The sequence below is a fragment of the Ictalurus furcatus genome, chromosome 21, assembly GCF_023375685.1.
Source record: "Ictalurus furcatus strain D&B chromosome 21, Billie_1.0, whole genome shotgun sequence".
Classification (NCBI taxonomy): domain Eukaryota; kingdom Metazoa; phylum Chordata; class Actinopteri; order Siluriformes; family Ictaluridae; genus Ictalurus; species Ictalurus furcatus.
The window spans coordinates 17,081,421-17,098,063 of NC_071275.1; the positions used below are offsets into that span (position 1 = coordinate 17,081,421).

The 16,643-nt window shown below is 38.1% G+C and overlaps 1 protein-coding gene across 1 annotated transcript in view; it reads right to left on the minus strand.

Moving 5' to 3' along the window:
* The window catches only part of camk1b (calcium/calmodulin-dependent protein kinase Ib), a 42,991-nt gene that overhangs the window by 21,663 nt on the left and 4,685 nt on the right, over positions 1 to 16,643 (minus strand). The window contains exon 2 of the mRNA XM_053652610.1: positions 14,230 to 14,340. Within this exon, the coding sequence (XP_053508585.1) occupies positions 14,230 to 14,315 (86 nt within the window). The 5' untranslated portion in view covers positions 14,316 to 14,340. The remainder of the gene's footprint in view (positions 1 to 14,229; positions 14,341 to 16,643) is intronic.

The window sequence follows — 16,643 nt, forward strand, 5'->3', positions numbered from 1 at the left end:
TGATTTGGCATCTCTAAATTGTCCATAGTATGAATGTGTGTGCGATTGTGCCCTGCAATGTGTTGGCACCCTGTCCAGGGTGTCCCCCATTTTTCATTTCTAAATAAAGTTTGTTGTTAAGCATACTTGTTTTTGTGTGTAATATATGTTTTTAGGTTTAGTGGTTCATTTGGTTAATATGGTAATACACTAGTTGAGTTCTGGGAACAGGTTGAAGGTTGTGGAGTTATTTTTGGTGTCTGCTCTTTGGAGAGAGGAATGCATGAACACACAGTTAGTGTGTACAGTCCTTGAAAAGGCCACTTACTCTCTTCCTGCCAGTCACTAGTTTCAGCAAATACTTTATTCACGTAAATTTTGCATTGGGAAAATAAATCTACATTTAATTCTATTCAAGATGATTTTTTTAGTTTGCGTTTTGTCCTAGTCGTTCGTCCGTTCGTGTCACAACATGCCACTGGGACTTTACATGACTTACCAGCAGAAAAGATTTCACCAGCTGTTTCAAATGTCAGTTTCGGCTCATTATTGGATATCGGCCAGTTCACAGCTCTCTGTTACTGATAAATGGAGAAAGTGGGGTCAGTTTTAGTTTTCTATTTTGTTACCTATATAAACACACCAACTAGTTATAAACAGTTACAGAGTAAGTGTGAAAGCACGCTGTGTATGTATGAGTGAATAATACATGCCGTATACATGTATTCAGTGCCAGAGAAACATAATGAAAGTGTGTGGTCTCTCGAGTGTCATGGTGGAATCTCTAGAAAAGCCCGTTTTAGCCAAACATAGCCAGATGTGTTGGATGGAGAGCGTCCTGAAGCACAAACAGGGAAGGAAAATGTGTATCGAGGAGCTGGAGAAAAAAAAAACACTTTCATTTTAAAAAGGTTAATGCCTATTTTTGTGCAGAGTTGGTGTCCAGACCCTGTTGCTAACGGCAACCTCCGGCAAACACGATGCACTCTTATTGCCTCTTAAATGAGCTGCACTCCATCACGAAGCATGTCATAGACACACATACACACACACACATGCATGTTGAAGGGATGTTGCATGGCACTCGTACACGATAAATCCTGCAGATAATAATTACTTTCATTTCTTTGATTAGTTGATACTGTACTGCTCCTCCGTCAGCAGGAATGCCTGGAGCCTCTCAAGCCGTCTGAACACCTGGGATTAGTCATCTCGTATACCACTTAACACGTACAACCAATCTGCGATTGGTCAGATCTTTCCAACACTGACATTCCTGAGAATGTGTCAAGGGGATCATCTGCTTCTTAGCACTATTCATTATATTCCAGAAGTTATACTTAAACGTCAGCCACACTAACACGTAGTAACACGTAGTACTGAAACGGTATTTCTAATCTATGAAAAAAATCTCTGTTCCATCGTTGAGACTGATGGATGCAGCTCCTGGGACTGAAAAGAGTCAAGCTAGGAATTCCACAGAGGTTACAAGCGGAAAGAAAGATTCATTTAGCAGAAGCAGAGCAGCTGGACATACAGTAAGACCGTCCTACAGGGCTGTCGGAGGTGACGACATTTCCTACATTTACCAGATGTAGCTCTCATTGCTCACACAGAAGCAACCTCCCTTCAGCAAAAGCTGTTATTTTCCCCACCACAGTGCTGTTGAATTTGATTGGTCAGAAGATTAATTGATTAATTCTCTCACAGTAGTGCAAGACAGGTTTATATTAATGCTCTTGTTCTAATATATTATTATTGTTTCTATAGCAACGTCTTACATAGGGACACCACATAATCTTAGTCTAGTAATAAACATTTTCACATATGTGTTGTTTGTATTAAAAACTTTCTGTAAGGAGATGTTTATTCAGCATTTTTGGAAGGAGTCTCCAGTTTCAGGACTTTGCAACAAGGGTGTATATATATATATATATATATATATATATATATATATATATATATATATATATACACACATATATATAACCCTGCATCACACCACACATTAGCACACTGTTATATTCCTTACATGCAGTATCAGTTAAAAGTTTGGACACACCTTCTGTAGAAGGATTCTAAACATTTTTACTCTATATAATGCTTTATAACATCTGAACGATAATCCAGAATTGTGAAAAATCATATATGGAGTCTCTCACATTTTCAACATTGGTTAGAATTGTACGAATCTTGCATTGTAGCCTAGGCATAAGCCAAGATGTCATATAAATAAACTGAAACGAAAAGATATAGTGGATGTATTTGTTGTTAAAGAAAACTGAATGTTTCTACTTCTTCGGATCACCATTTGTGGGAGAAATGGGAGAAGGTTTCATCAGCAAATCAACTTGTAGACTAAACTAAAAGAAGTGAATGGCATAAATTCTGCACATTATGTCCACAGCCAGGAATGATGTGCAGAAGTGGAGATTATAGTGCAGCCAGCCAAAAACGACTGATGCATAAGCAGGATAAATTTAGTCAGTTAGCACAAACTCTGATAAGCTTCTTTCCATCAGGATAGTAGAGCTGAGCCGGCCATTTGTTTCTCAGCTCGCTGGCTTGAGCATTTTTTTTTTAAACATGAGGAGAGGGAAAGTCAACATCAGGTCAGTTTTTCCACCAGAAATCTTCTGGTCTAAATACTGGAATATATTTAAAGATCCCTGTATTAGTAAATACCTTCTCCAAATCCAAATCTTCTCCAAACCTCTCCTCCTCTCCTACCTTTCCAATCTCTCTGGCTACTCTCCTCTAAACTGAACAGGATTAGCATTCTTATTCAATCTCTCATCTTCTATTCATTATTCTTTTAGCAGCTGGAACACCAGCAAGGCCTGGAAGCGTGCATGTAGAAGCTCAAACAGCATTTGGGTGCCAGACAGGAATTTATGAAACTCAAATGAAATAAAAAATGACACATAGAAATGCATTCTGTTTTTGAAGTAGATGTTGTGAATTTAATGTGATCTGGTCGCTAAGGCATTTATTCAAGCAAAGGCAAGCTATTCAGTAATACAATACACAGAAAGCACCTCCCACATGTGTATACACTCAGTAACCTCTCTGAATGAAGTGTGCCAGAGATTTCAGTCCAGGTTATTCACCTCACGCCTTCAGAAACATAACATCCTTTCTTCAAATTGGACAGCTGTATTCCTACTGACTTGGGACCAGTTCTGAAACTGTGCAAAGGCTCATTTAACAGGACTCACTGTTATACAGGCATACCAGATTCCACCCACTCAAAACTCTTTGAGTCTGCTCTTAAACCGATCTGAGATCTAAATTGTTTCTTAATGGCTTTGCAGTAGTAATTGCAGTTGTATAGATGGCCGCATATCCAAAACGAAGACACAAAGGTGCATTTTCTTTAGCCAGATGAAGAAATGAAGGGAATGGTTATCCACATCCCACCACAGCAATGTGCATTTCCAATTTCCCCCCAGACAAGAGCCATCAACTTCAAAGCAAAGCAACGGAGGAACACAATTCACAGAGGCAGTTCTGGAGCCAAAAAATACTGCACTATGCAACAAAGGAAACATTCAGAGATGGTGCTGTGAGATTTGTGCATTCTTGCTCACTGCTTAGTACTATCTCGCCCCACTTTTCAAGAACGAGAGAACCAATCGAGCTTTATGGTAAATGGTTGGCTAATGGACAAACAAACAAATGCAGGAAACACTTGTAAAAAGTGCATACCACTAATTATCCATTAGAAATCTCTGCAATACAATCTCAGGCCTTGCATTCCAATTCGTCAAGGTCCTCTCATGGCTGGGAGTTATGCATCATCCATGTGAAACAAGTGTCCTTGTTCGGTGAGAAAGAAGGTGTAACAAGTAAACAAGGAGTAAACAAGGTTGAGTCAGCCAACGTGTATATATGGATTATTCGGTACATAAAACCCAATTCCACACTTTTGGCAGTTTTGGAAAGGAAATTGCATCAGCTTGCAACACCGTCTGCACAAGTTCTCCTGAAGTCTACAGCTAATCCCTCCGCTAACCAAGGGCTAGTAAATCTAACAAACTTCACTTCAAGTGATAGTGAATCCCTGTCACAATTTGAAGGGCTGCTCCAACACTAAGTGGTAAAAACAGGAGGCATTAAATGAAATGCAGACAATAAAAAGAAGTCAAGAAAGCTGATTACAAAACAAGCTGGTTCTGAGCCATTGATCTTTACTCTTTAACAAACACTTAAGCTTAAACACTGAGCTACCACTGTTAAAAAAAAAAACGACTAAAGTGATTAATGATTAAAATTAACCATAAGCATCCAAATACTACAATTACTACTACTAACACCAAACACCAACCAGCAATCTCCAACAACCAATAAACATGACTACCAACCAACAAACCAAAAACTAACAACCAATAAACAACAAACATCAACCAAATTAACAAACACTATCACGAATAACAACCAACCAACAAACCAAAAACTAACAACCAATAAACAACAAACATCAACCAAATTAACAAACACTATCACCAATAACAACCAACCAACAAACCAAACACTAACAGCCAATAAACAACAAACATCAACCAAATTAACAAACACTATCACCAATAACAACCAACCAACAAACAGCACAACGAACACTACCAACCAACAACCAACACAACAACATAAAAAAAAACAAAAAAACTAATCTCTCTTCTGTACAGCTTTGTATCTTTCTTGTCCTTTAAATTCTTTTTCTACTTTAAACTGTGAGTAATGTTGGTGGTCTTCACTCACAATACTGACATGAACCATGTGTTTCCACCTACCACCCAAGCCATAATTTCAATATTACTGTGCTTGATTATGAAACCCCAGCGCATCATACTTTGTTTATGACTTGGACATTTCTATGTCTTTAGGAAAATTTGGCAGTGGGAAATTCACTGCAGACTTTTTCAGTAAAACCCCACCAGTGGTAAGTGAAAAACCTCTACGTCACCTCCGTCAGTACGCAGCAGCTACAGTATGTATAAGGCCTATTGATACTATATTTACCATCAAATAAAGATTGGCTACATGTTCAGGACAAAATGTAAACAAGCTTATTGAAATTACCTGTCCAAAAAATTTGCATGGTTTAAAATAATGTTATACCTCCAAGGAGATGTGTTGCATTGCGACAGGCAAATGATAGTAACACCAGATACTAATGTGGGAATTCTGTTTTACAACCCATGCTGTTGGGTGGCACGGTGGTGCAACAATGCATCACAGCTCCAGGTTTCATCATGTGATCCTAACCTCAGGTTATTGTGTAGTACTCTGCATGTGTTTATGTGGGTTTCCTTTGTGTTCAAAGGTTTCCTCCCACCTCTCAAAAACATGAAAATAGGTGGATTGGCATTTATATTTTTTTTAATTAGATTTCTTTCAAAAGCAAGAAAGTACACAGAATTGCAATGCTTATTTTTAAAAATTTTAGTCCAGTGTTCTTTCGATTTCAGTTTACAGTTAGTTACTGCCCATTTATTTTTCTCATTTTCCTCAGGGACCATTCATCTCCTAGGACTTCACCTGGCAGTACAACATCAACCTCTATGCCAAAAAATGCTCAGCAGAGAATTTATTTTCTGGAGCAATTACGAATACACAATCTACCCCAGCTAATATTACGCCAGTGTTACGTTTTTATTAATGAGTCCATTTTTACCTCGTCCATAACAGTCTGGCCCAGATCATCCATTGTACAGTACAAACTCTGGCTACAACCCAACATCCAATCAGCAGAGAGGATAATCGAAGACAAGGTCATGCTTTTCATCTGATGATCAAATTCTCCAAGCCCTTGCTTCTTGGAAACAATTAAAAGCAATTAATTATACAACACAGCAACATCCATCCATCCATCTTCTATACCGATTATCCTACTGGGTCGTGGGGAACCTGGAGCCTATCCCATGGAGCGTCGGGCACAAGGCGGGGTACACCCTGGACGGGGTGCCAATCCATCAGAGGGCACAATCACATACACAATCCCACACCAATTCATACACTACAGACACTCTGGACATGCCAATCAGCCTAGCATGCATGTCTTTGGACTGGGTGGAGGAAACCGGAGTATACAGTAACATCATCTTTCAAAATGGAGTAAACTCTGAACGGAACTCTTTGTGAGAAGGCAAATTTCAAATATTTGAAAATGTACTTGTAATGTAAATGTAAATCTGCTTCTGGTCACTAGTTGTTGTGTCTATGGCTGATCACACACGGGCCAAAACCGACTGATCCCCAAGAAACATCCTGTAGCAAAACATGAAGTGATCCTGTAAACAAACACAGCTGATCAAACACTCGTCAAGATTTGGCACAGAGCATGCCCAACTGCATTATAACGTATCAGAGCTATCCAAAACGATAAGCTATAAGTGTAACAACAAATACATTACACTGTAATAGTGCACTACATCTTCAGTCAAGGGCCATTTTAAATTCACCCCTTCTCTTGTCTAGCTGGGGTCAAGTAATCTCATGTGGTACCAATCACACTATACAGAATGTATGTGTGTGTGTGTGTGTGTGTGTGTGTGTGTGTGTAACATTTTCACTTTCTAAACTACTTTTTCCACTGTGTTTCCACCCACAAAATCTGATCCCCAAAAGGATTGTAGGCGTTTCTACAGAAACTCAGGCAAAAAAAGTTTCAGACTTTAAGTCACAATTAAGAGTCTAATTCTGAAGTTAATATAGATGATATAATTCCTGTGAACTCAAATCAACGTTTGATCTAAAACCAGCCAATATTAAGGTTCCACAATCTTCTCAACATTGGTGGAAATCATGCCTATAAAGCACACGTAACGTTGCTTTAAATGTTATACAGAAAAATCGTATTCATCCTAAGGTTCTAGACTGAAGAAGCACGCCGGCATGGTTCGACTGGCTTGCATATGCACCATGCATAAGGTTGTAGGTTTAAATCCCAGGATAAAAAAGCAAGTAACAAATGTAACTAAGAGCGTATATAGGCACTGAGGTGTTTTTGTGTGTGAGAAGTGTTTCATTTGTTTTAATTTGTCGTTCTAGTGGAGGTGTGAGCAGGAGGTAGGTGTATGCATGGTAGGTGCAGGCGTGAGTGAGGAGGGAGCAGGTGTCTCTAGCAGCCTGGTAAACACAGGGAGGTGTCTCTATGTATAATTTAACCATCCATCCATACAACCACACAGTCAAACACACTCTAGTACCTTGTATCTTCTGCTGTATCTCATGCACTTGTGCATGATAAACTAATAGCAAATTATATACAGGCTGCAGCTAAACGGCACGTTATTTCCACCTCTAAACATAATTTAATAAACCATTATGTTCTTTTAATATTCATGAGCCGGGTCTTTATGCACATCCGTGATCCTGTCCAGCCCACAGAGCTCTGTGAAATAAGACCTTCAGAACCACTGAAGTAACATAATACTCTTCTGTGCTCCCCTTTTCCACAGTACAGACACTAACAGGATCAGAAACGTTAACCATGAGAGACAGACTTTCACAGCCAAGCACACCATTACTGTTTAACCACAACACTGTGGCCTGCCTGGTTAAGCTTCCGCTTAGAACTGAGTCTTTATGAGACTCTAAAAGGGAAGTGTCATTTCTGGAATGACAACAAAATATTACACACTTGAGTATGGCATAAAACACGATGGGACATGTTCTAGGAAAATAATCAATGTCGTGTAGTGGTGGTGGAGTGGTGTCATGCGGCTGACATGACATGACATGACATACTTTTACCACAACGGAGTTAATTATTTTCTAGAACATTTTGTTGTTACATTTTATACTGTGGAGCATCTGAAACAAATTAGTTCCTGTTATCACTTATATGTTAACAGCTATAAATAGTCATTTCTTCCAGCACTTCTTTTTTCTCTCTCTCTCCTGAAGTAAACAAGATGAAAAAAAAAAAACAGAAAAGTGCTGACACTGAAGACTCCCTCAGATAATAATTTTCATATATCCCAATAGGAAAATATATCATATTTTGTATAACATACAAAAAATTGTTTTTTTGTGTGTGTGTGTGTGTGTGTACATCTAAGTGCAGTGTTACTGTTACAAACTGCTCTGGATGTTAAGATTATGAAAAGCTTTCTTAAATTTTGTAGTTCTAGGTTTAAATGGGTTATTTAGAATTTGTATATGAAGTAACATGAAGAGGTTGTAGTTGAATCGATTTAAGTCTGTAATCCGTAGCTTAAATTTGTACGTAATGCTTTAAAACTCAACAAATATTCACACATACAAAATTCAAATGAATAACAATGCATTTTTAATTCAATTCATTAATTAATTCCGTTTCAAATGCACAAATATGATGGTTTGCTTTTCCAAAGTGCTCAGAACTAAATTCAAATCTGAATTTGACACAAATAATTTTTTTTTATTTCTTTTTTTTTTTTTTTTTTTGGTACACATGTTCATTTTAAAACCGTTTCTAACAGCATACGAATTCAAATTTTGGAATTCAAGTTCAATTTCATATTTAATTCAACTGCAAAACGTGATTCACAATTTTCGAGGAAAGCACAAAAGATTCATAAATATTGTTTTACGGAAAACTAGCTTGACTTCAGAGATGATTACCACCCAGTCCCGTTGCTTGTATAATTACATATAGCTAATTCAATAGCTGTTTAAATAAACAAAGACCTAGATTAGCTCAGATATCTAATCATTAAGAGATCGCACCTTCAGTCAGTTCTTTATATTCTTAGTGTTTGCTAGCCTGACTGTGGTATTTATGTTCCGATGAACAAGCCAGTCCAGGAAATGAGGTCAATAAGACCATGAAAAAAAAACAGTACACCTTTCAGTCTTGAAACCAAACTGACCACAACATTACACCTCCACCCACCCACTGATTCACAAATGATGGTAAGTTAAGTTCACATAACTTCTTAAAATGAAGTAGTATGATTAGCATGATTATAATAAGGAAAACACTTCCCTATACTTCACTCACGGTTTATCATCTCAAGCTATAAATTTATATTTAAGGCAATAAAAGCTGGGTACTTGGCAGGAAGTAAGGAAACCCCAGCCAGAGCAAACAGAAGAGTTTATAGCCTCTGACACTTCAATGGGTGTTATAGCTATGGAGATAACGCTGTAGATAGAAGGTCCACCAAAGTGAGAACTGGGGTTTCAGGACATGATACGATTCTTGAAAATTTGTATTAGCCTATATTTACAGCTAGATAATTTGCTACATTTTATGTGAATTTCCGATAAAGTTTATCAGCTACTGCAATCAGCAACAGGATTATCAGCCAGAGACTCAAAGCCACAAAGGGAATGGAAAGCAGAACTTGTTATTTATTTGGGGGGGGGGGTGAGAAGGGTTATATCTACAACATTTAATGGTCCAGGGATAAATTTGCATAATAACTTATAGGGTCAAAATTCTTTCACAGTAAATCAACAAACAATTCTAGCAGTACTATTACACTACATTCGGTCTTTGGAAAATCCTAGAAAATTCCATTACTTACAATACAAAGATAAAATGTTAAATCTTTTTTCTTTTATGTATGAATGTTTAGGAGTCGATATGCATGACAGATAACAAAAAAGGGGGGCTGGATGGTGTATCTAGAAAATATAAGTGGCACTGTCAAGGCAACACAGATCAGACAGAAATGGGTGGACCTCCACCACAATTACTCAAAATGAAAAGATCTACCAAACCTAGCTTTGTGAAATGGAAAACAGGTCACGCCATTATCACCAGCACAGCATACAACAAAAGCCACGCAGAAAGGAGCAGATCCATACTCCATATTGATTTTCAAATCATTCCAGTCCTGACCCCTGCCAACCATCATCTGCAAAGCATGCTGGGAACTGCCATGGATCACGCCGTGGCACTGTGTTACTCTAGGGGGTTCATTAACCGATCCAGACCGGCATGGCACAGCGAAGAAAAGCAATCTGCTGGTCACACTAGCAAAATAAACAGTAGAGATCATAGACAATCGGTAGCGGATCAAACTGGTTCCTGAACAACAGTCTCATTGCATTTCGGTTTGTGGAGACTGTCTTTGAGGAGAGAAATCTCAGATATTCTGAGGTTGAATAAGAGGTCTTGCAGCAGCATCTCAATGCAGGTCTTACACAATCTTACATCATGATTACAGTTTATCAGAACCTTGTCATCCCTTGACCACAGACAGCCAACAGAAGCAATAATTAATTGTCGATTAAGCCTCTTAAAGAAATATTTCAAATAAAAGGAATGATCTGCAAATACATTTTTAGACTCAGTGCTGTGGGTTAGTGATTCTAATGCCATCTGTCTAACGATTTATACATAAAAATGCATATGCAGTGGAATATAGGATCAGTGAGAGTTAGATTGAGTGGGTTTGTTTCTCTAATGATGCTGATGAAGACCAGATCAGTCTGCATTAATGACCGAGAGAGAAAACAGAGAGATTTTGCTACTCTCCAAGGCAGTGCTGGCACTCATTAATTATTTTCTGTTTTAATTACAGGAGCTGGGAGTCAAGAAACCCAGAAACAGAGCCACACATCCCACTGCCTTTGGACAATGCAGTCCCTAAAGGACAAAAGCACATTTGTTAAGTCATCTCTAAACAACTCTGGGGGCGAGAAAAAAAGAAAAAAAAAACCAAGAAAGTCTGGTTGACACAAGATCGTCCACAATAGATTACTTTCCCAAACATTTACTCAAGAGAGTCATTATGATCCTGATAAACTGAGTTTGTTTAATAGTGGTGTCATAACTCTATCCAGGAGCTGGAGTTAAGAGGATCTTGTAGAAACTTATCAAATAAGTTTACAAGAGTTTACATTTTATGGTTGAGTGAAGTTTATCTAAGTGTGCTTCAATAGAATGGTACACAGGAGCCACCCACAAACTAAACATATCATGAGAACAGCCATGTCACCTTAAGCAAGACTTTTCTTGCCATCCTTGCCACACACACACACACACATCCTTCCATTTAAGCAATTTGCAATCTGCATGACATACCACTTTGGCTTCCTCCAAGCAAAGTGTTCTTTTGGAGAAATGGAAAGTCATATGCAGCCAGTCATAACATGTCACAAAAAAAAAACAATCCTTGTTTCTGTAATGAAAGCAGTGTGGGATGAACAAGAGACTCCATTTGAAATTTAATGAATGTGTAAAGGGATGACGCGCCACATTAATATGAATTAGAATACAGCGGAGGAAACCTGGAGCCTCGCAACACTATTAAGGACCATTGAGTTATCTATTGTTTTGGAGGTGAGTAGACATGAGACGACATGAGAGAACAGACTTCGGTTTAAGTCTGCTTAATGCACAGTCAGAAAAAAAGGTACTGGCCATGAAGATTTTTGTTCCCGAAGTTCAATGTCCATGTGAAGGCCCCAATATGTACCTTAATAAAGCTCTGCTTTTATAGTCTAACTTAATGTACAAAAGTCACCCCTGTGGGACCACCCCAGTGGCATGCATTTGTTACTTGAAACCCCAGTTTGGTAGCTTTTTTGAGAGCGAACTTGGGACGAAAGAAAGAGGTCAATTTTCTCTAAGGTCACCATTTCATTTACATTTATTTATTTGGTCGATGTTTTATCCGAACAAAACAACTTGTGATTTGAACTCAACCTTCTGTAAGGTCATACCACTGAGTTCCAACTCTTATAATTTGCTCCATTACATATAAATGATCAAGAACATAAAAATGAAGAAGTGTGAGTAAATGAGGAACCTGGAACTATAAAGGTTCCTGTGAATGTGAAGCTACATGTGTGTGTAAAATGTCAGAGGGGGTTCCTGGAAACTGCCCCTATCTATCTGACAGTACAGAACAAAAATCATTACAAAATAAAAAAACAAAATCGTTTCGGCGAGATTAAACGGAGCCTCACAAATGCTCACACATTCATCGACGAGATTATTAATAGAAAATAAAACTTTGTTTCCATAGCAACTGTTTTAGTCCATATGGAAAGTGTCTGCTCCAGTTGCCAAGACAACCAGCCCACGGTGAACTCGGAGCTAAGCGAGGCGGGGAGAGCTGGCGATGCTTTCCTCACTGTGCCTGGACAGGAGGAGGGCCGGAAAACCCTTAAACACGGTGCAAGGTGAGCTTGCGAGGTTGGAAGGCTGCACGCATGCCTAGGCTTGCAATGTAACCAGGAACTGATGTCTTGGACTGAAAATGAGACCATTTCAGAGAAATGGTACAAAGTTCAATGGAAATCTTTCACCAACAATCATGTAGTCTTGGTTAGAGAGGTTATTGGTGATTAAAAGTGTAAAGGTATCACAGAGCATAACTGAAAGCTCTGGGCCAATGGTACGACAGTGGATAGGATTCAGAAGGTGACGAGTTCAATCCCAGGACCGTAAGAGAACCACTGCTGTTGTTGTTTTTTCTTAGCAATTCCCTTACCTCCTCAGCTTTATGACTAAATTGGTCTCACATTCTGCTCTAGTCATTTTGAGTTAAAATGTCAGCCAAATGAATAAAATGAAATATGATACACTGGAATGAAATATCGTGACAGGGCCATGGTGCAAGCTGTTATTTTAGACAACCCTTTAGCTTGCACTCTCCCAGGACCTTCCAGCAGAGCATGCCTCAACATTACTGCCTGATAACTGTTCGAGAGTGGCTGCTCTGCTCTGGGAATGCTGGTTTGAGAAAACTAGCCCTAGAAATTCCTCACTGATCTGTACAGCAGAGGAATTACCATAGATTGGCCACATATGATTGTAATTAAAATGAAAGCTATTTAAAAAATCCTTAGAGACAGGGTCTGGTAGTTCCTTTAACAATGCTTAGTTTGTAGGTCTGTCTTTAAAAAGATGTAGTTTCTATTTCTCTTCTCCTCATTTCTGTGTCTACTGCGGAAAATAAACAGGGGAACAGCATTAAAATTACAATACAGCTTTAACTTCAACAAGGACAATACAAATGAAGCAAACATCTTTACCCAAGACCAGCAAGGTTTGGCAACATTTTAATACAATGGGCACCAACTATGTTGAGCAAAACAGATGACGAATCACTGAAGACTAAATAATAAAAGAGAAAAAAGAATCAATAGAATCCTCAATACCTGTCACTAAAACTCACTGAATTCAATAATTCATCCATGCTGCCTCAAAAGAGCTGAGGAAAAGGATTATAGCCAAAAGATTATGGGTATGCTAATATACTATAACGGTTAATCTGAAGCACCATGTGCCTCCAGGTTACTAACAAGCACTACAGTGTTACTACGCTACTTTATGATAACTATGACTTCACTTTGGGGCTATAAATTAACTATACATTTTGTGCTTTTGACCTGAGAAGGAAACACACAATATGCTCACAGCTGATGTGGTTAAAGTGGTGAGAACACGGTTGCTAAGCAACTGGCCAAGCATATGCTAGCTAATGACTGAGGCTCAATTTTACTAACTAGCTCTTCTTTATACAAACAAAGGAAAGGCTGAATAACACTGGAAAAGGGACAAAAATATTGGGAATGTCAACATTTTCCTCAGATGTGTTGGTAAATTACAAAAAAAAAAATAGCCTGTATGGCTAAAATTACACTCGTCATTCTTAGCATGGGTGCTGCTGTATTGATAACATCAATGTTATGTCATAACTCATAAACTCCGAAGCTACGAATACCACAAAAGATGAGTCAATTAGGTAAAATCACCTCATAAACAACATGCAGCGTACTGTATGTTTATAACATATTTAACTATTACACCGCCACAGGTTTACTACTGTACTTTGCTATGGTGGTTGTACTTTTTACTGGTAGTTGTACTGTGATTTTTATGTAGACTTTTATTTCAAAAATAGTAAAACGATGACAGAAATATCATAATAGCTATGGTGTAATCGTGGATTGAAAACAATGTATATCTTTAGCACCGAAAGTCCATGGTTAATTTAATAACAGGTGTGTTCACCATGCTCTAAGCATAGTAGTGTACTCCAGCAAATCCTAAAAGTCAGTTATATCACAAATATGAATTTATGTACACAAATTAAGGAAATGAAATGAATGATGTCCTACAGTAGTGATTTTAAAGTGCTTATAACATGTCACTCTCATCACCACCCCTGCCACAAACTGCAAGTTCACACTCTGAGTGTGAAATTAAGCATGGTAGAAATCAAACGGAAAGCCCCAGTAAAGTCCATTTACATTGCAATGTCCATAACTTAATAAGAGCGCTATAACAGTGACAACACTTACGTCCCCAACACCTCCTTGAAGTCGTAGTTCTCCTTGATGTCAGACATCTTCTTCTTCCATGAGTGTCCATCTTCACCCAGGGGCATCTTGTTACGATCAAATATCGTGTATCTGCGAGATAGAAAGCACAGTTCAGTCATACATGCTAGGTTTCTTGATAATATGATAAGCTGCATTGTTTTTGCCTTATTAACTTCACTGCTGAGGGAATGATTGTTTATAGATATTATAATGTAAGTTTTTGGGGGATTGGGGGTTGTGGTCGTTGGGCTTGGGGTAATATGAGAGGTTAAGTCACATTATTGTACCATGTGCATGAAGGACTGCAGATCAAGGGTAAGATTACAGAGGTCAAAGTTTAAAGCTAAAGTGCATTTTGACAAGTCTCAAGTGACACAACTTATCATGTAAAAAGATACTTTGGGCCAGTCGAGGGGCAGAATCTGGGAAATGCCCATTTTTGTGGCACCAGCACATGGGATAAACTGGAGAGGAGTTGATATTCGGAATATGTTTCTTTTTTGACTTAGTCCAATGGTTAAGGTTGCGAAAGTGAAATCAAATCACAGAACAGCCAGAGAGGCCCTGTTTGGCTCTTAAGCATGGATAAACACATTTACCAAATGTACATTGGTATAAGAGAAAAAAAGGTTTTATAATTCCTCTCAAAAACCGAACATAAGCATTCATTTTTAGAAATAGAGTTCGGGAAATCCTATGAAAATGTTACCTTTATGATCATTGACCATTGTGACCATTGAGAAAATAAATCGCTTTAATTGCATTGTTATATTTGCCTGAATTGAATTTTTAAGGAAGTCATAATATTTATCAATGTTCCAAACAAAATATTAGGGATGTCAATCGATTCCATTCACAAACTGCTTTTTTTTTTTTAATCAATTCCATGATTCATTTTATAAAAATTATTTTTTAAATATTTGATTTGGTCAAGTCAATATGCAAAGCAATGATATCTTTAAGAACTATTTTAATGCACTGAATGTATTTCTAAAATATTTCTCAGGTTGCTAATGTCAGTCTCTACATCTGTGGTTGCTTGTGAATGCTTCCTGTGCTGTATACTCACTGAAGCATGTAAAAGGAATTTGAATATTTCTGTTTATAAACTTAGATTTTTTTCGCATTTACAATCCATTTTTAAAAGCCAGGATGTTGCATTTGGACGAATTCTAAATGGTACATGAGAAAAGCAATTTTTACACCCCTCGGCCTATAAACACAAGCCCAAGGCTTATTTCATTCTTAGTTTACTCTTAATTTGCACTTTAGTCTTTTATTAATTCAAGACTTGTGCTGTGATGTACAATATTTTCAGACAAAAAAAAAAAGTGTTGTATCTAAATCTTCCCAAACAATGTCACGATCATACTGCTGATAAATTGCTTTAATGCATACAAGAAGATCTTGCTTTTGAATATTGGTCTGTGTTTTCCCTAAAAGGTAATGTTACAAGTCATGCACCCTGGTTCGTTGAGGCTAATCATTTTCAGGCAATCGAATGCTACACAGTTCAGCAGTCACACTGGAATTGCCAAGCTACATTTACTTTGAGTGTTTGACAGCCATAAACTGTTCAGCAGTTCTTGAGAACAGTTAGGATCAATGAGCAGACGATCAATGAGCTGAATGACTGAGCTCTTCGTTGCGATAGTCTCGCCTCCACACACTTTCCCCGCAAGAGCTTCCCTATGAGTTCATCATCCATTTAAAAAATGCATTAACTCCAGGATCAGAGAGACTCTACAGATATAAAATGATATTGCATGATACTGACTGCATCTTTCTGAGATGCCCATTCCTTTCAGGAATGTACATTTCATAGTATTGGTGTTAGGATGAAATTGTGAAATTTATCACGCCATGCTTGGTGGACTTCACTGACTGACCTCATATACAGTATATACTAAACCCACTGAAATAACTAATACCATATATGAGTCTTGTACAAGTTATTATATTTTCTAGCTAACCCCCAATACACTGGGTGGAGTTGTGTTGTGTGGAATATGCACATTGTGCCTATTTTTAGGGCATTGCGATGGCACAAATAGTGGGCACATCAGTCACCATGCGCACACATAGCCTTTCAAAGGCAGTAATGGGAGGGCTTCTTGGACAAAAATAACCCGCTTAATAACAGTTCGCTTTCCAGGACTCTAGAGATAGATGCTGTGGGAGATGTGCCAAATTCTGCTTCTTCAGGCCTGCACTGGCAGGTTGGCCCAGTATACAGTTAATGATGATCTACGTCTTGTTCAGCTTTGATTGCTTTAAAAAAAAAAACCACAACATTATTGTGGAGATCCAAAGGAATTTGTCATGGTTTTATGTTCCTAGCTTGGAGACAACAGCACATTATCACGTCTTTTATCAACATGCCAAGGTGTTTT